General features: G+C 36.4%; 1 protein-coding gene and 1 long non-coding RNA gene across 2 annotated transcripts in view; one reads left to right on the plus strand and one right to left on the minus strand.

Moving 5' to 3' along the window:
- Window positions 1-23,024, minus strand: part of AK9 (adenylate kinase 9) — a 69,626-nt gene that overhangs the window by 5,957 nt on the left and 40,645 nt on the right. Inside the window, exons 22-32 of the mRNA XM_075145658.1 lie at window positions 22,493-22,705; window positions 21,633-21,899; window positions 15,682-15,800; window positions 13,765-13,984; window positions 11,485-11,547; window positions 10,476-10,685; window positions 8,433-8,651; window positions 5,433-5,646; window positions 4,277-4,478; window positions 2,963-3,109; window positions 1,151-1,371 (exon numbers count right to left, since the gene is read on the minus strand). Coding sequence (XP_075001759.1) covers window positions 1,151-1,371; window positions 2,963-3,109; window positions 4,277-4,478; window positions 5,433-5,646; window positions 8,433-8,651; window positions 10,476-10,685; window positions 11,485-11,547; window positions 13,765-13,984; window positions 15,682-15,800; window positions 21,633-21,899; window positions 22,493-22,705 — 2,095 coding nt within the window. The remainder of the gene's footprint in view (window positions 1-1,150; window positions 1,372-2,962; window positions 3,110-4,276; window positions 4,479-5,432; window positions 5,647-8,432; window positions 8,652-10,475; window positions 10,686-11,484; window positions 11,548-13,764; window positions 13,985-15,681; window positions 15,801-21,632; window positions 21,900-22,492; window positions 22,706-23,024) is intronic.
- On the plus strand, window positions 782-13,904 carry LOC142080372 (uncharacterized). The gene is made up of 4 exons (XR_012672979.1): window positions 782-1,031; window positions 1,170-1,283; window positions 8,784-8,882; window positions 13,843-13,904. It is a non-coding gene; the product is annotated as an uncharacterized LOC142080372 (long non-coding RNA).

Consider the following 23,024-nt stretch of genomic DNA (forward strand, 5'->3'; position numbering starts at 1 on the left):
GAAATGTTACAGTTTAGAAGATAATTCATCATGTGAAAATTATATGAAATAATGAGAATTAAAATAGCAATTTTTATAGATTGATATTAAAATGAAGTTGCAACGCATTTTGCCAATTAATTTTAATAACATTTTTCTAGCACTTAAGAAATATTATAATTATTAATGATGTGGGGTATACTCTGCCCCTTAACTTATTAATCTGTTTTCCCTGGGACAGTTTTATTTATGATTTATTGTTTTACTCCTTTGTGTTGCTAAGGAACATTTCAGCTACTATTTTATTTCTTGACATTGGTGAAAAAGAGTACAAGGTGTGATGAAAGCCTCCGCTTTATTCATCCATGTCTTGCAAATGCTACAGTCTATCTGGATTAAGTGTATTCAAAATCTTGAATAAAATGTCATATAAAACCCAAACTATTTCAAAATTGTGCTTTTCACAATTGATGTGAAAAGGTTAAATGTATTTTAAATTTTTTTTGGCTTATGACTGCAAATTTTAAGAAGGGTGCAGCCACAGAGCTGTAAAAATTAAACCCAAAAGGTGGATATAAGATAAGGAAATCTGTTTCCCCTTCAGAGGAATTCTGGTTAAACTGTACAGGCATGTTTAAAAGGCATATTTAATCCTGACCAATGCTGACTCACAAAAATTCAATTCGGAACTGTGTCATTTTAGACTAAAGTGGTTTTCCGACCACAGCACAGAAATTAACTCAGATAGCATATTTAACCTTAATTCTGAACTTACAATTAACATTTCCCCCCTCCTTCCCTCTTCCTCCACTGACATTTAAGTGAAGCTGCAAGTCATAGTTGCCCTTGTATACTTTGGGGTACCCTTTGTGATTTATCACTCAATGTTGAGGAATCTGCCATGGACCATAAGACCTCTGACTTCTTTCAGCTGTATTCTGTTACCCTGTTCTTTGGAGGATGGACTCAGACTGTCCTGTAGTTGATTTTGTCCTTGCTCTCTTCAAGAGATCTCTTCAAGATCTCTGCAGATGAGATCGAAGAATTTGAGGGTATGTATGTGCCCAAGAATTAGCTTCATCCAAAGCAAGTTGGAGTTGAAATGCACTCATCACATTGCAGCTTCTTAAAGAAACAAATATTATCCTGAGAAACTTTGTTTTTCTTTTACCTTTTCTTATTCTTTCCAGGTATGTCTGGATTTCTTTAACAACCACTTGAACTTCCTGCAGTACTTTGTTCCAGATCCACCACTTGCTCTGAAAGGCATCAATCACACACCAGTTCTGATGCTCCTTCTTATAGTAAGTCCTAATTGCATCAATGTGCTGTTTATAGCAGGAATTTTTAATAGCTAGAATCTGTGAGCTGTCATGTTCAGGGTAGGGAGGTCTGAAGACAATGAAAAATAACACTGATTTAAGTCTGAAGATTAGATCATTTCATTGAATTTCAGGTGTAAATTCTACAGTTCACTTTAAATCCTTTTTACAAAATTCTGCTTATTTGACACTGTAGAACATTTGAGAAATACGACTTTCTTATTAAGAATATTACTAGTTACATATGAAAAGCAGCATACTTCTGATCAGACAGTTATGTTCAGAAACAAAGAACAAAACTTTTGCTATTTATGTCCCAAATACAACTCAATGATTTTGTAAAGGATTTGGAAGGTATCAGCACATACTAATGACACACACTACCAAAACACCCTTAAAATGGTACCCTAGACAAAATGTTATGAGTCTTCTAAAATGGAATTCAATTGTTTATTGAAAAACAGGCTTAATTTTTAATTATGCTGTTGTTTGAAATCAAGAAGTAGCCATAATCCTTGGATATATTTTGAAAACTGTCTGTCACATTTACATATACATAAATGAAGATAATCCATCTGACCTCTAAAAATATTATGCAAGACCAGAAGAGATATTTTTAATAGAACACAGAAGCATTTCCTGTTCTGGTTCTTAATTTAAATGATGCCAAAAAAAGGATAAACTGTTTTAATAGGATTAATTTCTCTGTAAGCTGTACCCTTCAGAAATATCTGATATTGCACATTTGATTTGTATTTAAGCCTGTGAAATGTAATTAGTTTGGTATTTAAAATGAAAAGTTTAAAGTAAATACTTTCAAAAAGACAACATTAATTTAATTTTTTGCAATGCAAATTGTCTTTAGGCTTTCAGTAAACAATTAAGCATTGTACTGATTACTTGATAAAAAGAAAGAGACAAAATGAAAGAGACATGCAATAATGCTCTAAGCGATCTGGAACTTCTTAGAAACGCTTCCTCTAATGAGAACCAGGTTCTTATACAATTTAATTTTAAGGTGAATGTTCTGTTCTTTTTAATTCTCTGTCTGTTTATAAACTACTTACTGCTATTCCTCAAAAACAACTAACAGCTCTTTAAACAGAATATCTATCTCCTTAGAAAAACAAAGAAGAAGGGAGCGAGCTGAATTGAAAGGTTTGGATGAGTAACTAATGAATTGTATATGTTATTAAAATATACATTATTTCCATCTTTTAAAAAGAACTCCAATTAAGACTTAAAAGAGATCTTATAAGATGAAGTATCAATTTCCCTTATGATGATAATAATTGCATTGATGAATAATAAACTTCAGCAGTAGAGTGAACTAGTAACATTTCTGATGTACGGTTTCATTAAAACCAATTTAACTAAGCAGTGGGTGCACAGCATTGTACATCTCTGACTTCAATCACGCAATCAGGGGATCTGGCCAGGGCATGCCACAAATGCCTTATATCTCTGTTTCTAGTCTATGGAAATCAAAGCATTAGAATGTAGAGGGATGGTGCCCATGTCTTTTCATATGTGGAGTTCAGAGACAGCTAGGTTATGCACCAGCTTAGATACAGCCTCTCTGGGTATAGCACCGAGGCACGTAAACAGAGAAATGACAATATCGTGTGAATAAAAATATTGCTATCAGGGAGCATCACTACCTATTTGTGCTTTCCTTATCCAACAGTGCTCTTCTGAACACTTCCTTTGCATCCATTTCTAATTCAAAGATTTTCACTGGAATTATCCTAGCAGATTCCAAAAGGTTCACTTGTTTTCTTGTTACAGGATATCCATCAATTACAACTCTGCATACAAACAGAAACAGAAAGACAGTTTTCCTAAGAAGTCAGTTTCTAATTAACCATTAAGACTATGTATATTCCTAGTACATTCTCAATAGAGACAAAAGTCTGTACCTATGCCATGAAGTTACCGCTGCCCTGACTTGATAGACACAGTCTTCACTCCTAAGAATTTACAATCAAATTTTAAAAAAAATCAAGTAAATAGGATAAGAAATAGTAAAGAGTAAAGGAAATACACAAAGGGCAAAAGATATAGGAATGGAAGTGGATGGCTCTGACCTATAAAAACGGTGGACTTTAAAATTCTGGCACATTAATCATTCATAAACATAATTTTAACTATGGGAAATCTCCATATGGATTGGGAGGAGCAGTTTTCAAAGTGAAAAGTAAAATGATTTACAGTACTTGAAGAGTTTTTTTAATCATATTGAAGAAGAAATGCTTTTCACGTTTTAGGCAATACTGGGGCAAAATATACTGAAACAATATTCCAGTATTTAACATGAGAGAAAAGCTGAAAGAATTCTGACCTCAAGCTCAAATAATTTTCAGAGATTATTCGAGAATTGCCTTTCCCTGTAACAATTGTCCTTTTTGGGGAGAGGAGTTGAATGTCATGAAATCACGATCATGAACCTTTTTAAGTCTGCCAAGTTTGGAAGGTGTTTTAGTGGTGGAGAAAGAGCGTAGGAAATCAGGATCACATATGAATGAGGTGGAAAGACTCACTGGTTTCAGTTCCTCCTTAATAACTTCAGTTGTTTACAAATCCAGAAAAAACCTTGAGTACTGAACCAGTCTGCATGACCAAAGAGAATCAGACGCGTCCAGGTTGGTACGGGAGTTAGTGTAAGAGAGATAAAATGGTAGTTCTCAAAGGATAATAGAAAATACTGGCTTATTGACTGAAAAAAGGTAACTTTCATAAAGCATATTACTTGGATTTACTGGAATATACTTACTTGAAAATTGCAGAAAATTATGCTTCAGTCTGGTTTCCCAGAGTAATGTGAAGAACCTCATTTTTCATGGATTATTTTCTTAATGCATAAAGCACTGATGTGTTTTAGTGAAATTGTTTTACTGTGATAACATGGGAATCACTGCCTATGAAGGGACTGGCATGTCTTGGAAAAAACCCCAAAACCCAAACAAGACTCTTACCCGGTGGTATTACACACGTGATTCATCAGAGCCACATCTAGAGCCTGGATGCCCAGTTCATCAGGTACGGTCAGTCCTTTGTGAAGATGCCACTTCAACATAAGTGCCAACTCACTCTCTGGCTGATTGTTTAACACTAGCCGTATGGCATCTCCCATACTCAGGCGCAGTAACCCATATACACTTGCAAATTTCTTGGCAACTGCAAAACATTTTGATTTCAACACACAACTTTTACATAAGCAACTTCACAACCTAGCAGTCAGTTAAAGTATGTCCGTCATCTTAGAAGCTAACTGCTCAGCTCATTCCCTGGGTCATTTCCAATGCATAATCTTGGTAAGTGGGTACCTAACCCTGCTTAGGCCCCTAAAGGGCCCAAACCTTTACATATGTGCAGAGCATGCCGAATGCAATAACAGCGTTCAATTAAGCACAAACCTCAGCAGCAATAGTCAATACTATTACAAAATATCTTAGAAAATATGATTCCACTGCTGCCCCTTTTACAGAACAGCCTAGCAGTTAGATCATTTATCCAGGAAATGGGAAACATGGTTAAAATTTCCTTCTTAATATGAGATAATTTGAACCCATCTCTTCTTTTTCTAACACCCTATTCTAATCATTAAGCTATGGTGTAAGCTGAATTTTGTCCTCCTCCAGTTAAAGGCAGAGACCTGTGGATTGAAAGAGTCATGGAGGAAGAAGGAGAGGGGAAAGACAAAAATCTTGTTTTTTTTAATCTAGAAGATTGGAAAGAGACTGGGGAGTGTGGAGTTTTGGGTTCTGGTCCTTGATCCTAGGAATATTTCTTCATTTTACATTAGATCATATTGACTGAAAGAAATAAGAAACAATTAGAAAATAATCAGAAATAATACAAGGGGTATAAATAGTATAAGTCTGGATTTTCTAAGTGCCAGTCCAGGTCACTAACTTCTTAAGATGCTGGGATAAAATTCAGATGGACAATGCATAAGTATCTGACTGTCAAACGAGACACTAGAGAATGTAACTAAAAGATTCTATGCCCAGCAAGAAAAGCGGGAAGACCAACAATATTAATGGTTTATGATTTTTTAATAGCAGTAATGACAGATACAGCTTCAGTCATTAAATAAGGTTTTGCTTTATAGATAATTCTGGCTCCTACCTGTAGTCTTTCCAGATTTTGGAGGTCCCACGATTACAATCTTAACTGGCACAGCTGGTTTAGGTTTTGGCTGACGAATATATTTGATGGGATTTTTCATAAATGTTTCTTTGTTTTCTTTACTTGAAAAGAAATAAATATATTGTCGATGGATTACAGGAAAGACTGTATTTTCATGGCTTTGTTGTGGCTTGATTACATCTCCTTCACTTAGCTGTAGCATATACAAAATGGGAAGCAGTTGATTAGGTTTGACAAAGCCTCCTCACCCTCCATCCTGCAGAAATGGCTTTATAGGCAGGTAGAGGAGTACCAACTGTGTGAAACAAATCATCAAAGCATTCTGAAGTTCATACATATGTACATAATACTTTGTCCGAGTCTGAGGAACTTCCATACATATGCAATTCTGGTACAAAAAGATGAAGTAAACATTGAAGACAGGAAGAATATTTTACTATTTCCAGTAGGTGGTACCGTAACACTTTCTGTCCATCAAGAGAGTGTAGTGAGAGAGGTGTAACATAATACTTTTTTAATTTTCAAAGAATAAAGAAAATAATTTTATTCCTCTGTGAATGAAAACCACTTATCTGCCTGACAGTAGAAGATACACAGAATATTGTATTCAGCGGAAGTCATGTACAAATGAAGAAAACAGAAGAGAATACTTACATTACGGTGAAGTGTAAAACCACAAGGCAAGCCAAAAAAGCTTTTGGTAAAATACATACACTGCTGATTAAATCTTTTCAAACACATCAGAGCCCACTGGAAAGTCTGTAGTGTTGATGGATCATTGAGATGTAAGAGCAGCACTAATGGCAGAAATGGTAATTGCAGAAATGCTAAATGAATTCCTTGCACCACTGTTCACTATGGAAGAACTTAGTCATGTCCCTGTTGCAGCCCTTCTTGGAGGAACTGCCTTAAAGTGTCACTAAAAGATGTTTTAGAACAAACTGTTGACATCTGTACAAAAAATTGCCCAGACCAGATGGCATTCACCTTGCAATTCTAAAGGGACTCAGAAGTGAAATTGTTACTGACTAATGTCTAACCTATTGCTCACATTGGCCTGCCTTCCACAAAAAAGGAAGGTAGAGAAAGTGACCATTTTTAGAAAAGGCCTCCAGGATGGATCCTGGCAAACATAGTCCAGTAAATCTGACCCTGTATTGAGCAAATTGAAATATATTACGGAAAAAAACAGTAGTTACAGGTATATGTATGAAATAATGGGGAAGAGCCAACTCAGCTTCTTGTAGAGGGAAATCATATTAGTATTCTTTGAAGGAGTCAATAAATATATAGGTAAGTTGATCTCGTTCTTACAGTAAGAGATGGGACTGTTCTACTGCATGGCATTACCTTGCCAGACCCTTCTCTGATTCTTAGGTTCCTATTCCTGCACCAAGTCATTTCAGGGTGCTTGCCCTCAATTTATAAGATGTCAGGAGTCTGTTCTACTGTATCTCTGCTCCCATTCCTCCCTCAGCTCATCATTTTTATTCTCTGCTTATCTAATCAGTTGCATAACTACTTTCCTCCCCCCCCAATTTAATCTAAAAGTAATTGGCATATACTCTATCTGCCTTTCTACAAAAAAACCTCCGGTCCGTAATCAATTTCATCAATTCAATTTCATCAATTTCAGTTTCTATTATATCCTAAAGTACCCTCGAAATGATCCTATTTCCCTTTCATTGTTGTCAGCACATACATTTCCACTGTCAGCACATCACTCTGATTTTATCTAATAGCTTTCTATGACTTCTTTCTTCTAACTGAATTGTACTTTCTGGTTGGTAAGAAAACACTATACAGCATAAATGAATGAATTGGAGAAATGGAATGACAAAAATGTAGTCAAATCTAATAGAACAAAGTGCAAGGTCTAGCATGTAGGGACTAATAAGAATTAAACATATAAGCTGGGGTTCAGTAATTGGAAATGACAGAAGAGAAGAAATACCTATTTCTATTAATATGTCCCTAGATTATTAGATGCCAATTTGATGCAGCCATGGAAAAGGCAATTCTGATCCTAAAACATTTTAAGTAAGTATTTTGATTATATAAAGCCGTAATAAGAGCTGATCTGTATACAATTCTGATTGCCAAGGTTAAAGAAAGATAAACATGATTTGGAACAGTGATGACTATACAAAAGGGAATAAAAGTTACTTGATTAATTAGCATAGTAAAATGAAGGCCAAAGTATGTTTCCTTCAGGAACTTCCTGTTTTCTGTATCTTGTTCACTGGGGTTTTTTTAATCAATCCTCCTTTTTATTTCTGATTTACTCACAATCCAACCTGCTTTTATTTCTAGCATTAAAACCAAAAATTTACCTGCTAACATTTCATTTGCTACCTATAAAACTCTATCAGCCCACTTTTGGGGATAGACATGAGTACTTTCTGACCTTGACTTTCCAGATCTCGAGTAAAATACTATGGAATTAGATTTGTTTCTCTTCAAAATTTGTAAATTTTGACAACAAAGAATTACTGCTGATGAATTACATACATTTAACATTTATTAAATTTGTTACTTTTTTGCCACTGCTAGGGTTGGTGGCCACCTGTGTGTTTTCTTACAAATTCAAACGCCAAATCCGTTCACTTTGTTTTCACTGCTTCTGGAAGGCTTTAAGACCTTCTCTGTTGTCCTGTGTTTTGTGTATCATTAAGAATTAGGCATTTCTTTCTGATTCAGTGCCATCTTTAATTGTGTCATCAATGCTAATGTAACAGATTTTACTAAATGCCTCTCAGCCTTAATTTAGCTGCAACGTTGAAAAGACTAACACATTTTATTATCAATGCTTGCTGTATTTTGTGTATATTCAGTGGTGTAGTTTTGATTCAGTAATGTAGTTTTCATTAAATATTTCTGGTATTAGTTGCTACTGTCTGATAATTTTTTTTTATGTGAAATATATTTTTGAAAAGTATTATTTCTTGAAAATATTCTTCAGCTATTTAAGAACATTACCTTGATTGGATCCCACTGACCAAAAGAACTTGGAAATTTATATGAGAAAACTAGCATCTTATGTGCAAGTGGCAAACTTATTGGGTAACATTTCTCAAAAATGCTTCCACGATTTTCCATTAGAGAATTCAGCTTGCTATATATTTGGTAGCGTACGATGTGAGGCTTTTGTCCTCCATTGATCTCGATTTGTGGTATTAACAATTTTTCAAGTTCTTCCTGGTTAATGAAAACATAATGAAATATTAAAATCATAAATACGATCAGATTTTCAGTAATGACTGACAGAGTTTTTTCTAGCAATCTAATACTTTTTTACAAGTCCTAACGTGTTTTAATGTCATCATTTAGTTTTCCATTAAAGACCAAGATTCCACAATGTCAAAGAGGACCAACAATTAAAGAATCAGAGAACAGTAGAGTCGAGTCTTGAATAATGAATCAGAAATAGTAAGTTATTTAAAGTTATTTATAAAGGCATAAATGTTCTTGGAATTAAAAAAATAATGGGAAAAATATTGAGTAAGCTGTAACTGGGGGATATTAGTAGTATCTAGTCCCAATATGTAATTCTATTATATGAATCACAGAATCATAGAATCCTAGAATAGTATGATTCTACTGCTACAAATGATACTACTTCAGTGTAATTCCTCAACTTACAGACAATATCTAGATAGATCCAGTGTCTTGGATCTTTCTGCTTGCTGTTATAAGCAGAACTCAATATAATAATGAATTCTAAAATACTAGTCACCTCTCTTGTTGCTGAGATTTATGTACTTCTTGAGAGAAACAAAAGTTGCTGACTCTTTTAATTGCCTGTTCCTTTTCTGATCAAATTTTTCATCAGTTTACTAACAATAAATATGCTCCCAAACAATATGCTCCCAAATGACAGAGAGGAAAATGCTCCAAGAACTATAGTATTCCACTAGCTTTAACTTGAAACGTTGTATTGTTCATGTAAAGACCTCAGGCTGTTTCCGGGATTTCTGGTTTACTGTCTTTCATGGGCCTTATTCTAAATTCTTTCCGATTCTATTTTGCAAATTTAGTTTATACTCAGAAAAGTGAAATTAGCCACAAGCTTCATTCAGAACCCCTGAAATGATTTTTGTGATTGTCATTGGGATACTTGATTATATGCATTGAATAGTTCAATAAAATTATGACATTTTACGGTCACTTTTGAAAGTTGAATGTACTTTCAATTCACCTTCTTCCAAAATTAATGGAAAGGTGAATCCCTGAGCACAAAACATTGATCTTTTCCACACAGCGTATGCTTCCTTGTAATGCAAAGAATATTAGGAGTTTATTCTTGATTCATCTGACATTTAATCCAATAACTATTAAAATGAAGTGAATCAATCACATTTAGGGTGTTGGTAAAAGTTGGATTAGTTTTGCAAATCTTATACCTCTGTCTTGGCTATCTACTTCTGTAAACTTTCTCTCTGGTCAGTGGATAGTGTTTCTTCTAAATCATGATTAGTTTCCTCCTGAAGTAAGATACTTAGTATATAGTAAACAAATGGCACCAACCTACTTACTGCCTTAACGTTGCAGATATCTAAATTTAGATGAGGTTACCTCACCACAGGTCATTGCACTGATTTCAAGAAAATTATGTTACTAAGAACTGTATAAAAAATCAGAGTTGTCTAATAAGAATTTTGCCTTAAAAATGATTTTGAAATACTGTTCATATATTTATGACTCTCTAGTTCAGTCATATTCATGACTCTCAGTTCTGCATCAACTGACCTATCAAAAAGGAAATAAGGACCCCAAAACTGGGTAGGTCTACCCAAAAGTTTCCTTTGTTTTTTTCCTCACAATATTAGTCTTATAAATTATATACTTTTTAAAGTATATACCTTCTCACTACAGCCTTCATCTTGCCCACATATTTAGATTGTGAGTACAGCAGCACGATTGTTTAAGCACTATAACTTTTAAATTTGACAAATAAAACTAAAAAATCTTCTTGCATCATGCGATCATATAATTTAACAAAATAAGCAGTGGAATAGGTACCTGTACACCTTGTAAACCATGTATTTCTGAATCAAACTTTTCTGCAATTTCATTTTGTATGCGGTCAACAGCATCAACCTCCTGTTCTTCTTCACCCTCTTCTTCTTCTTCTTCTTCTAAAAACTCTTCTTCAAGTATAGCTTCAACATCTTCATTTTCATTCTCATCTTCCTCCTCAGTGGCTTCATGATGCTTCTTATTTGCTAAAGCCTATAAAGGTAAAATATTTTGTGGTTTCATGTCTGTGATACAGATGGTTTGAAGGAACATACGGCATTCATGTCTCTTTTTTAATTAGAAAAATCATTAATTCAACAAAACCTCATTTTGAGGTATCCTTTATCGTAAGCAAAAATCTAATAAATTCTAGAATCTTATTTCAGAAGAAAATACAGAGGTATTGCATAGTGCATAGAGTGAAGCATTGTACCAGTTCCAAGAGTGCTTAAAAAACTGAAGTGCTACACTGCAGTTTTGATAAGAGTATTTTTTTCATACATCGTATAGTATTTTGGCAGGACTTTGTTATCAACAAGCATGTTAGCTGAAAGCATAGTTGACAGAATTTCATGAGCAGCCAAGTAGTACATTAATGTATTTATAAATATACTTTGTAATTGAGTTTGGGCAGAAATCATGGTACAATCCTATTCTGGATTAACCATGGATTTGACAGGGTACTTAAAACACATGCCTAATTGCAATTAATGGGGCTACTCTTATGCTTACAAATTAGACACATTAAACACATTCGCAAGTATTTTGCTGAATTGGAGCACATATTGAGAATTCTTTTAAAACTGTTTTTAGTGTTCATGAGTCAGTAGTTTCTAAAACAATTTAAACATCATGTGAGATTATTTTTGAAAGTAGAAGTTTCTGACACTCTATCACATTTTTACTATTCTACATTGCCCTGAAAACTCTGTGACTAAAAGCTCGAGAAATTTCTGAGATACGAATGCAAACACTTCTATTTAAAATCTTTTTTATTAGCTTGTTTTCTTACCTCCTGTTTCTTTTGGTTTTGTTCTGCTAAAAGTTCTTCCCTTCTTCTAGCAATCCTCTCATCCTGTTAATGAAAAAAAGATGTAAGAGGATGACATTTGCTAATAAAAGCTCTCCTCTGAGGATTGGTAATGTGACCTAGAATTAATGTTGTTCTTTCCACCTTAAAACTCTGTTTCCAGTTGCTTCTAATGTTAAAAAATACTATCTGCGCAGCTTGAAATTTTGCAGACCAGATATACCTCTCTACTAGGTGAACATGTAAGTAAATTTTAGTAAAACTAATTTGGCAACTTCTGAGATTGAGATTAGGGGGGAAAAAAGACACTGATTCCGATCACACTGAAAATTATTTTTATCGGTAAACTACAGAGTTTCTAAACTTGTAAGTGGTTTCTGCCATTTGGCAACGGGGCGACTGAGCATGGTATTAAATGTACGCTGTTCCCTATGCCTATTTAGAATTGCCCAATTTTGATCAAGTTATAAGCATTTGAAATATAGTCCCCCATACATACTCAGTAGATACATGTCAAATACCTGATGGCTAAATCCTAACTCAGAAGTAATATGCAGAAGCATTCTACTTAAGGCCAGTGGGGTTGATGGGGATTCAACCTGTAATTGCTGTTCTTGCACACTGTAATGCTGTAACCTGGACTGAGATCAGAGAAACTGAGTATGTCAACACGCAGGCAATAGTGCAGTTTTAGAAATCCATGTTAAGTCCAAGAGAAGTGGCCTGGATACCAGAGCATTCTAAGCAGAGCCGCAAGAAACTCTGCACAGACTAATTTTCTCTACTTTTGTGACTAAACTTCAGTGTTCCTGAACGACACTGCACTGCAGGTGTACTCATTGCTCTCAGTGTCCTGTTGCCAGCTTCTTTCAGTGGAGAAAACGACTCTAGGGTAGCATTCAACTGGTCTGTCTGCTTTTCCCAGACTCTCTGTATGTCCTCCAGCTTTAGTAACAAAAGAAGGGTTAACATACACTCAGCAGTGCTGCATTCTCACAACACCATCTGACTTGCTTACCAACTGGATGCTATGGAAAAATACTCAATGTGTAACTAAAAACTATATTGCAATACACGTGAGCAAAAATATCAAATTACTGTTACTTGGGAAATCCTGTTTCTGATCTTTCCTTACTTCTTAATGCCTTTATCAATTTGTATCACTGTTTTGCGTATGTGTTTTATGTAGGAACATGTTATTTTCCTTTGTCATCAGGAGCCATGTTGATGCCTATGCTGTTCATTAGAAGTTTGGACCCTAGGATCTGTAGCACAGGTGTTTGCCACTTGAATTATCAGAGTAACTGCTTACAGGGTTACTGTATGTAGGCTGGTCACTAGAATCCACCTTTTCTAGCAAGATCTCCAACTTGCATCAGGAAAGACTAAATGGAAAAAATATTTTAACTCTCCTAGATTGTATGCATTCTCAAGGCCAACCTCTGGCACAAGCAGTTCGGAAAACTTACTGGTATTGTATGAGCCTTGCCCCAAATTCCGTTGTACTAACTTCCTGTGTGTCAGCTGCTCTGTAGTAACTTACGCTCTGACCTTTTCTGATAGTACACGTGAAGTACTTTATCTCACTTTTATAGTAAGTTAAGAACCTCGAATATATTGCACGTGCCGATTGTAAATGTCTGCTTAGAGGTTTCACGTTACTTCAGGTAACTTGTAATCTCTTCAGTAGTAGGCACAGCTTTGTTCAAATGGGAGACTGTGCAGCTGCAACAGCACTGAGAATGTGGCTTAGTGCTATTACATTTCTGTGCAGAGTGTCACGGTTGGAAGCACAGACACATACACCATACAGTACGTGTGAAGTCAGCCTATGGGGGATGCAGATCAACTCAACAGCACATGCTCAGGGAATCCGGCATGCAACAACAGTACGGTGCGTGAGCTGCTTATTTGTTTTTTTATGGCCATATTCACTCTCTCCATCTAGTTGCCTTTTGTCCAGGACTTTCCAGATGTCTAGCATTCTGTCTGACTGCCAGTTGTCTGGCAGCATAGCTACTTTTCTTGGGCTGCGAGATACCTAAACTCCTGCATGAATTAATTGCGCAGAGGAGGAAAGGAGTCCTAAATTCTTTTTGGTTTCTATGGTAAATCTAGGAATGCTGTGAACTTGTGGGGCTGTGTCTCCTGGCTCCCATATCCGTTTCTCTGTGTGCTCTTCACTGCTTTGGGAGTTTTAGAATCTCTGTTCAGAGCTGTGCTGCTGAAATTACAAAAAAGGAGACAGGACTGAAAACTTACCCTTATTTTTGCTTTCAGGTCTTTCAGTTTCTTTTTATTTTCCATTTTTTTATACTGTCTTTCTTTCCATTTTTTCAGACGTGGAGGAAGAAGACGGTCAAGAACGTCACTTTCTTCTACTTGAATATAAACTGCAACATCAGGACAGAGTCCTCGTTCTGACAAATACTGGGCTTCATCTAAAGTACGAGGGAAACCATCCAGTATAAACCCCGTGGACCTAATTGGAAAATAAGATATTTATCATTACACAATGTAGTTTAAAGTGCAACACAGTGAAAATGCAATTAATTTGAAAAAAAAAATTAAACTCCTTTATTAAATGTATATGTTAATAGTAAACTTAAAAAAATACTTTCAGGTATTATCTTTTGACAGTGTAAAACTGATATTTCACTATGTATTTTAATTGGTGTACTAACAAATGTATTTCTTCTGAGGTTTTAATGTGTAGAGATTAATTATTTAAAAAGAACTTTAAAAAGCCAAAATAAATTGTGTCTTCAGTGTTGCTTGTTTGACTCTAAAAACAATACTTCTTAGGCACTGCTCTCAAAAAAATAGAAGGTGCCCCAAACATTATTTTGGTTACATCTGCCACAGAAGGCTTGTCGCCTGAAAATTTATTTTTCAGAAATGCCTGACAATTTCTTCTCTAGTATAGGATGAAAATTTTGCCACTCAGCATGACCTACATCTCCCTTCCTGTAGATATTAAAAACGGGTCAGATATGTCTAGAAAGCTCTATGGCTTGTTGGAGCTCTTACAATCTCAAATTAGATGAGTAGCTCTGTAAAGCTGAATGTTGTTGTTAATAAATTAGTATTTCTCTTTATTACTTTAGACCTTAATAGGATATATTGTAAAACTGCAGAAAACCAAAGCAGCTACAAGGAGTGGGAGTGGATGGAAGAACAGATGGTCCTGGATGCTGTGGGAAAAGGTTGGGGGGAGGATATTGATCATGATATGTATCACGATGAAGGTTCTCTTCTGCTATACAGTCCCTGATGAAATTGAATTTATATAATATAGTATCACAACATTATGTGTAATGCTGCGTAATTTTTTGTCTTGGTGCATTCTTTTTTCCTAAAACTGATCTCCCTATTTTTGCACCATTAAGAGAACGTTGTCCCTTATCTGTGGGCTGACAGGACAAAAGTTTATTTGAGGATCTTGTTCATTCTTTTTAGCATTTCTCATACTGTTAGGAATTGAAACCTAATGGTCAAGCTGCCAGCAGCTATGATCTGGATGGAAATGGATGGAAGAGATTGGACATGGAAAAAGGGATTTTCCCTGCTGAAATTACATCCTAAAAAGCCAGCCTGCTTTCCAGGAGTCGATGTTATTTATTTATGCAACAATAATCCACATTTATCACAGTGTTATGGATGTACTTTCTGATATGAAAGGAAGTCTGTATCTGAAGTGGATACATCACTGGAGTACAGATTGAGATGAATGCACAAGATAACCTGATTCTGTATTATTTTGGAGGCCATTGATACTTTGTCTTTGCTTTCCACACAATATTTACAATATGTGGAAGACAATAGTTACAGCTGGATTCCAGCTCTCTATGTTTATTAATTACATGAAAACATAAAAGATTTATTTACATATCTATCCTGTAAGCCCACGAAAACTATGTGGCTATTCAGAAGATTTAATCCAATTCAAGTGCGCTACGTACTTTTGTCCAGTCCTGTGTACAGTGCATGAGAGATTGTATTACTTTCAAAATATCAATCAAAATAGAGCAACAAAACCAAGACTGAGAGGTAGGTCATGATTCATAAGAGGTATAAGAGCATTGAAATAATCTCTGCAATAGTTATTTGTAATTGTGGACACAATGGATGATATACTTCCTACGATTAATTAAAGAAAGAGAATCTAATTACAGTTACCGGAACGGCTCTTTCCTCCACCAGTCAAGAACAATGTTATCGAGGACTTCTGGAGGCAGTGCCTCATCATTCATCAGATTTGCTTTGATTGCTTCTTCCTCATCAGTTAACTCCACTTCCTTTATATAAAGAAAACCCACAAAAAAAAAAAGAAAAAAAAAAGAAAGAAAGAAAGATCTACCTGACACATATATTTATTTTTGACTAAGTAAGGTACTGTCTTCATTTGATTTAAACCAGCAGAAACAAAGTAAACTCATTTGCCACATTTCACTGTACTACATTATACATTTTGGGATATTTTCCATGTGCTTGGGGTTGGGTAATTCCCTAGAGTTGGGGGAATTGCTACTGTATGAGTTTTAATGAAACCTAAAACCAAGCACAATTGTTAAGTATTTAATTATACGTATGCTCAATTCATAGCATAGAAATAGAAACTGAAATGATCACAGTTTCTCCTAATCGCCTACAAGAAGTCTTCCACTTACTTATACATATTCTCATGCTGGAAGACTATCTACTCTATATCAGAATGTTTTTTTACTTTTTAAAAGTAACTTTTGTCTTTTGATGCAATCCAAAGAAAGGTGTCAAAGAAAGATATGTAAGATTACTGGGTATAGGCACATGACCAGAAATCAGAAAGACAGCATTGTTCTACAGAGCAGTAGTAGTATTACTGACTAGTCAAATGCAGAGCATTCAAATACCAAATCTAGCTGTTAAGTTCTTGTGAAAAACTGTTTTTTCAGAGTATGTAACACTGTGAGATTGATATGGCTGAGGATGCACTTCTCATAAAATGGCTTCCTGACACAAACTGCAGTAAAAAAGAATGAAAAGAGGGTACAGATTGGTGATTCTGGATTAGTTTAGACCAGTCACAATATCAAAATACATGTTTTTACAAGTATACCAGATAAAAGACAACATTAGAAGTCAGAAAATACCACTGTTCCTGACCTGCTGTGTTAATTTTGCATGGTAATATTCACAGAAGAAAATACTATTTTCTAGTTGATGTTTTTCCTGAATACAGAATGGCAAAGTTCGTAAGAGAAATGTATCTGGTATCCTTTAAAGAGTTCAATACTTTTTCTGCCATACTTTATAAAGGTCTCATTTGTAAAAAGTCGTCTATATTTGTTTAAGAGGACTAGATATACACTACCAAAAGAGTGTGGTTTTAAAATGTCTGTGGTCATCAAACATGCACCTAAGTTGCATCCAAATTCACTTGGAGAGAAAACTTAATATGCAGCTAGGTATTCTCCTGTCCCTCTCAGCAAATGGATTTAAGTTGTCCCGAGATTCTTTTGTGAATTCATTACAAAGTTCTGCTGTCCCTTCCTCATATAGTAGTCATATTAACCCAAATTGCTCAAGAATTTGTTAGCATAACCTGTCAGAAAATAAAGGAATAACCCTTTTTAACAAAAGGATCCAAAGTGATTCGGGAACCCTCAAAATGATGTTAGGGAGCTGCTTGCTGCAAGGACATGTCTGAATAAGAATTCCTATGCCTGATATCTATTTTGATAATGTAGCCAAAAGAACTTGAGAATATGCTGGAAGCCACAGGTCTAATGTAGTGTGTGTGAGTAGTATTTTCTCTAGTGCTTGACACAGCGTATATATTAAAAGATGTTAATATGGCATAACGGATACCTAAGAAGGCAGACTGGTAGCCAGATCTGTAACACAGAGGCCTCTTGAAAGAAATGTGTGAAGTGGGAGAAAATGGTAAAACCCATATAAAAATGTATCACTGACATCACCACTGCAGATGAACTGTTGAAATGGCATTTGTATCTGACAAAAGAAAAGAAACACAAGATGTACATTCCAGGTACAGAAAGAGAACAACCTGCATAATGGTGGTTCGAAGGACAAGGTTGCTCCCCAGAACTGTCAGTGCTGTGAAGGCTTTGGTTGACACATACTAAAACAATCAGGATGATATCTTTTTGCTAAACTTCCCAGACTGCATGGTATGTTTTATTTGCCTTTAGTATTTTTGCTTTGAACATTATTGCTGACCTTGACCTTAAGCTTTGATAGATATGCTTCTAGTGTCTTGTGCCAAAGTGAAGGACAATGATACAAATGAAATTAAATGAAATTATTTTGGAGAGGTAGTGGTTCAGTGAAAAACACGATAGTCAGACACTCTGATGGTAGTCATACTCGGAGAAATGCTTAGGGAGTCCACAACCTTGGAAATTATCCTCTAGAGTTTTGTGCATGGACCAGTGAATGGGTTTCTAAACTGAACTGCAATTGCATCAGCTGTGCTTTGGTCATGCCATCAGATAAAGTGCTTTACAAGAAGTGCGAGAAAAAAATACTAATGTAGAAGAAGATTGTTTACCAAAAGATAAAAAGATGATGACAAAAAAATACTAACAGAAGTGCCTTAGTGTAAGATATGTATTGATGCCAAAAAAATAAAGCTGAGAGAGCCAGCCATAACCATCAGTGCCAGGAAGACGTGCCATATTTTTGGCTGTGATGACCAAGTTGTAAACTGACTTGCCAAAAGAACGTTCTCTCGGATTTAACTGGTGAAAACCTGAATTTTTGTTCTGACATCCATGATTTTGATCTGTACTCCATCTGTGTTGAAGCATTTGCTTCCAATATTACCTGCTCTTGTTTTATTTCATAGAATTATAGAATCATATAATAGTTTGGGTTGGAAGGGACCTTTAAAGATCATCTAGTCCAACCCCCCTGCCAAGGGCAGGGACATCTTCAACTAGATCAGGTTGCTCAGAGCCCTGTCCAATCTGACCTTGAATGTTTCCAGGGATGGGGCATCTACCGCCTCTCTGGGCAACATGTTCCAGCGTTTCACCACCCTCATCGTAAAAAATTTCTTCCTCATATCTAGTCTAAATCTACCCTTTTTTAGTTTAAAACCATTACCCCTTGTCCTGTTGCAACAGCCCCTGCTAAAAAGTTTGCCGCCATCTTTCTTATAAGCCCGCTTTAAGTACTGATAGGCCGCAATAAGGTCTCCCCACAGCCTTCTCTTCTCCAGGCTAAATAACCCCAACTCTCTCAGCCTTTCTTCATAGGAGAGGCGTTCCATCCCCCTGATCATTTTCGTGGCCCTCCTCTGGTCCCACTCCAACAGGTCCATGTCTTTCCTGTGCTGAGGGCTCCAGAGCTGGACATAATACTCCAGGTGGGGTCTCACCAGAGCAGAGTAGAGGGGCAGAATCACCTCCCTCGACCTGCTGGCCACGCTTCTTTTGATGCAGCCCAGGATACAGTTGGCCTTCTGGGCTGCGAGCGCACATTCCCGGCTCATGTCCAGCTTTTCATCCACCGGTACCCCCAAGTTCTTCTTGGCAGGGCTGGTCTCAATCCCTTCATCCCCCAGCCTGTATTGATGCCGGGGGTTGCCCCGACCCAGGTGCAGGACCTTGCACCTGGCCTTGTTGAACTTCATGAGGTTCACACAGGCCCACTTCTCAAGCTTCTCCAGGTCCCTCTGGATGGCATTCCATCCCTCAGGTGTGTCAGCCACACCACTCATAGAATCATAGAGTCATAGAATCATTAAAGTTGGAAAAGACCTCTAAGATCATCGAGTCCAACCGTCAACCCAACACCACCATGCCCACTACACCATGTCCCTAAGCGCCTCAGCTACACGTCTTTTAAATACTTCCAGGGATGGTGACTCCACCACTTCCCTGGGTAGCCTGTTCCAAGGCCTGACCACTCTTTCAGCAAAGAAATTTTTCCTCATGTCCAATCTAAACCTCCCTTGGCGCAACTTGAGGCCATTTCCTCTCGTCCTATCGCTAGTTACTTGGGAGAAGAGACCAACACCCACCTCGCTACAACCTCCTTTCAGGTAGTTGTAGAGCGCGATGAGGTCTCCCCTCAGCCTCCTCTTCTCCAGACTAAACAGTCCTAGTTCCCTCAGCCGCTCCTCATAAGACTTGTGCTCCAGGCCCTTCACCAGCTTCGTTGCCCTTCTCTGGACACGCTCCAGCACCTCAATGTCCTTCTTCTAGTGAGGGTGTCATCTGCAAACTTGCTGAGCGTGCATTCAATCCCCCATTCATTGATGAAAATATTAAACAGTACTGGTCCCAATACAGACCCCTGCAGGACACACTTGCCACCGATCTCCATATGGACATTGAGCTGTTGACCACTACCCTCTGGATATGTCCATCCAACCAATTCCTCACCCACTGGACAGCCCACCCATCAAACCCGTACCTCTGCAGTTTAGAGAGAAGCATGTTGTGGAACAACATCAGGAACACTACCTTCCAGTTATCAGGGACCTCCCCCACCTTTCAAGACAATAGAGTGGCCTTGAATGCACCTTTGGCAGTTTCCTCAGCACTGGTGAATGCACCCTATTGACTTGTTTATGTCCAGATTACATAAATGGTCCCAAATTTGATCCTATTCTGCTGTGAGTAGCACCACTCTTTACCCATGCTTTCCTATTAGGCACAGAGAGCTAAAAGGCCACAGACTAGACTGTACTTGTAAAGACCAAGGAAAAGAAGGCATTGAGCATCTCAGCCTTTTCAGTGCCTTTCATCAAAAGGTCACCTGCCCCACTCAGTGGCAGACTCCTATTTTCCAGGTCTTCCTTTTGTTACTGTTGTTCCTGTAGAAATTCATCTTGCTACCCCACAGATCCCTCACTAGTTTCAACTTCCATTGAGTGCTCGTCTTCCTAATACTGTGCCTGGATGTTGTTTCTGTATGCCTCCTCTGTAGCCTTTTTCCCCTCCTGCATGCTTCCTTAGATCCTGTAGTAGGAAGTCTTTGGAGGTCTTTGATGACTAGTAACTTGAAGGAACATAGCAGGTATCAGGAGCACAAAAAAAAAAAGGCTCTTAGTATGTGATGCAGAAACTTATTTCTTCCTGAAGGTTTGGGAGTTGGATAAACCCTTATTTCTATTGCCTAGGAGGTAGACTTTCAATGTCTTTGTACTATGCATTTTTTGACAGATTTATGTGCTGTGCATCTGTGTGTTGAGACTCCTCCACACAATAAAGGCTTTTATCATATCCATTGCTGTCTAAAGAATTCATTTGCATTGAAACCTTGTCTGTTTTTCCCAATATATCACTAATAAAAGAAATCACTCTCCCCTGATAAACATTTATGTAAATATGTATTATTCAGGGAAATTACAGCCCATAAGACATGGGGTTTAGAATGTATATTTATAACAATTTTCAACCAGTATTCAATATGATTAAGAAAAATAACTAATTTTCTGAAAACTATAATTCATGAATTATTTTACCAGTATCATGAATATCCAGCTATTTTAAACAGTTTTGTAACTACAAGGCATATTTTATGCTACCTAAGATGTTTTTCTGGTTTGAAACTCTGCTGCCAATAGGCAAAGACAACACTACAATCCAGATTACAAAACCTACTCTATTAAATAAATACTAGTTTACCCTGTTATGAACACTGAAATATTTCTGATTTTTTGACAAGGTATGATCACACTGAAGATCTGGTAGAGGCATTCTATTCTTTTGCCCCAAGAGAGTGCAGAGAGCACTGCTGGTGAACATTTCTAAACTCCTGCGCAACTGGAGCACGTGCACCAGACTGAACCTGCATACTATAAACACTTGAAGCAAACCATACCTTCCCATTATTATTCTGACCTTCATTTTTTTTCCTCAGTTTGTCTTCCTTTGCCCCATTTAGCATCTATCTCTACTGTTTAGAAAAAACCTATAGATTATTCTTGGAAAGGTTTTGAAGAATGTTTGTAGCATTCATAAGAAAACACTAGCAAGAACTATTGTTTCCAGATTTCATCAAGTAAATGATTTAACATAAGTGCTTTTTATCAAGCTAAAATTTTATAGGAAATTGCTATTCTAGATTGAAAATGGTTATTTTGTGTATGGACATAAAAAAGATCAGATTATTACCTGTTTGCTTTTTTCAATCTCAGATTTAGTCATGGTCTGAGAGAAGTTGTCCAGTTCCTGTGATGGAATTGGCATTTTGTTGTCATCGTCTTTAGGTTCTTCATCAAAATTGGGCCCAACTTTCTCTTTAGTTTTGGGTAAGATCAATTCTTGTAGATACTCTTCAAACTGAATATGGAAAATGCCTAATTTGTCTGCTATCTGTCGTGCGCAAGTAGTTTTACCTGCTCCATGAGTCCCAAGTAAGCACACCCGTAAAGGAGGGGCCTATAGGAAAGAATTGGAACATTTTATAACAGTTTGGAGTCTACGGTGCACCCCCTACTGTTCTTCACTTCCAAAATATCATTATAAAAATTACATCAAAAACAGTCACATCATTTTGCATTTTAACTTTTCCAAGCCTTCTCCTGATGTTCCAAACAGACTACCTGCTCTCTGGAAATACTGAACAAATACACTAAGGCAGTTGATGCCAGCAGGTAAAAATGAAACCTCATTAGACAATTCTGGTAAATCTTCCCTTCTTTTACCCTTCTTCCCCTTACAAAAAAAGACTTAAAGATAGTAAAAAAAACCCCAATATTTGTGATTTGTTAATCACATTTTAAGATTATTGTAAGCCCTTATAATCTTTCTCTCTTTTCTGCTTTATTTGCATCATTAATTCAATGTGTTAATTTAAATGTACACTAAAAAGTCACTAGGGAAGCAATATGTTTTATTTGCTTCAAGGACTTGCCTGATATATTTATTGTTACCTAGAAAAAATCAGCAATAATAAACAACTATAAATGGGAATGGAAAATAGTTATTTTTATCTTTTATTATCTGCTTTAAACAATTTTGAAGATTCTCACTTGTATTGGTTCATTGTGAGCCACATAATCCTCAGGGTTCTCCAAAAATTTATCTCTGTACTCAGAAGTTGAAAAGTAATAAATCTTTTCTTGATATTTAGCTGCATGTTCATAGAGTCCTGGGTAAAGGACAAAGTTCTCTTTCAGACTGACTGGACAAAAGTGTTTTGTGTCTCCCATGTGCCTTTTCTTTTCCTTAGTTTCTTCTTCATCCTGAAAATAGTAAGAAAATTTTCAAGAACTATTTGAATTCAGTAGTTCACTTAGATTAAGTAGTTCAAGTAGATAAGATTAAGTCAGATACATCAACTGACCATTGAATGAGAATGGAATTCTCAAGACAGTTTGTAAGCTGAATATAGGTCTATGAAAATACACACTTTTTAGATTCAGAGTCAGAAAACAAACTGTCCAGTCTAGTGAAACAATTATTGAGAAAAGAATGACCATTTTAAATTTGAAATGATAATATCATAGTTAGCTGTTGAAGACCAAAATTAAGCTAGAAGTATCTATGAGAAAATCTTTTCCT

The sequence above is a fragment of the Calonectris borealis genome, chromosome 3 (assembly GCF_964195595.1).
Source record: "Calonectris borealis chromosome 3, bCalBor7.hap1.2, whole genome shotgun sequence".
Lineage (NCBI taxonomy): Eukaryota > Metazoa > Chordata > Aves > Procellariiformes > Procellariidae > Calonectris > Calonectris borealis.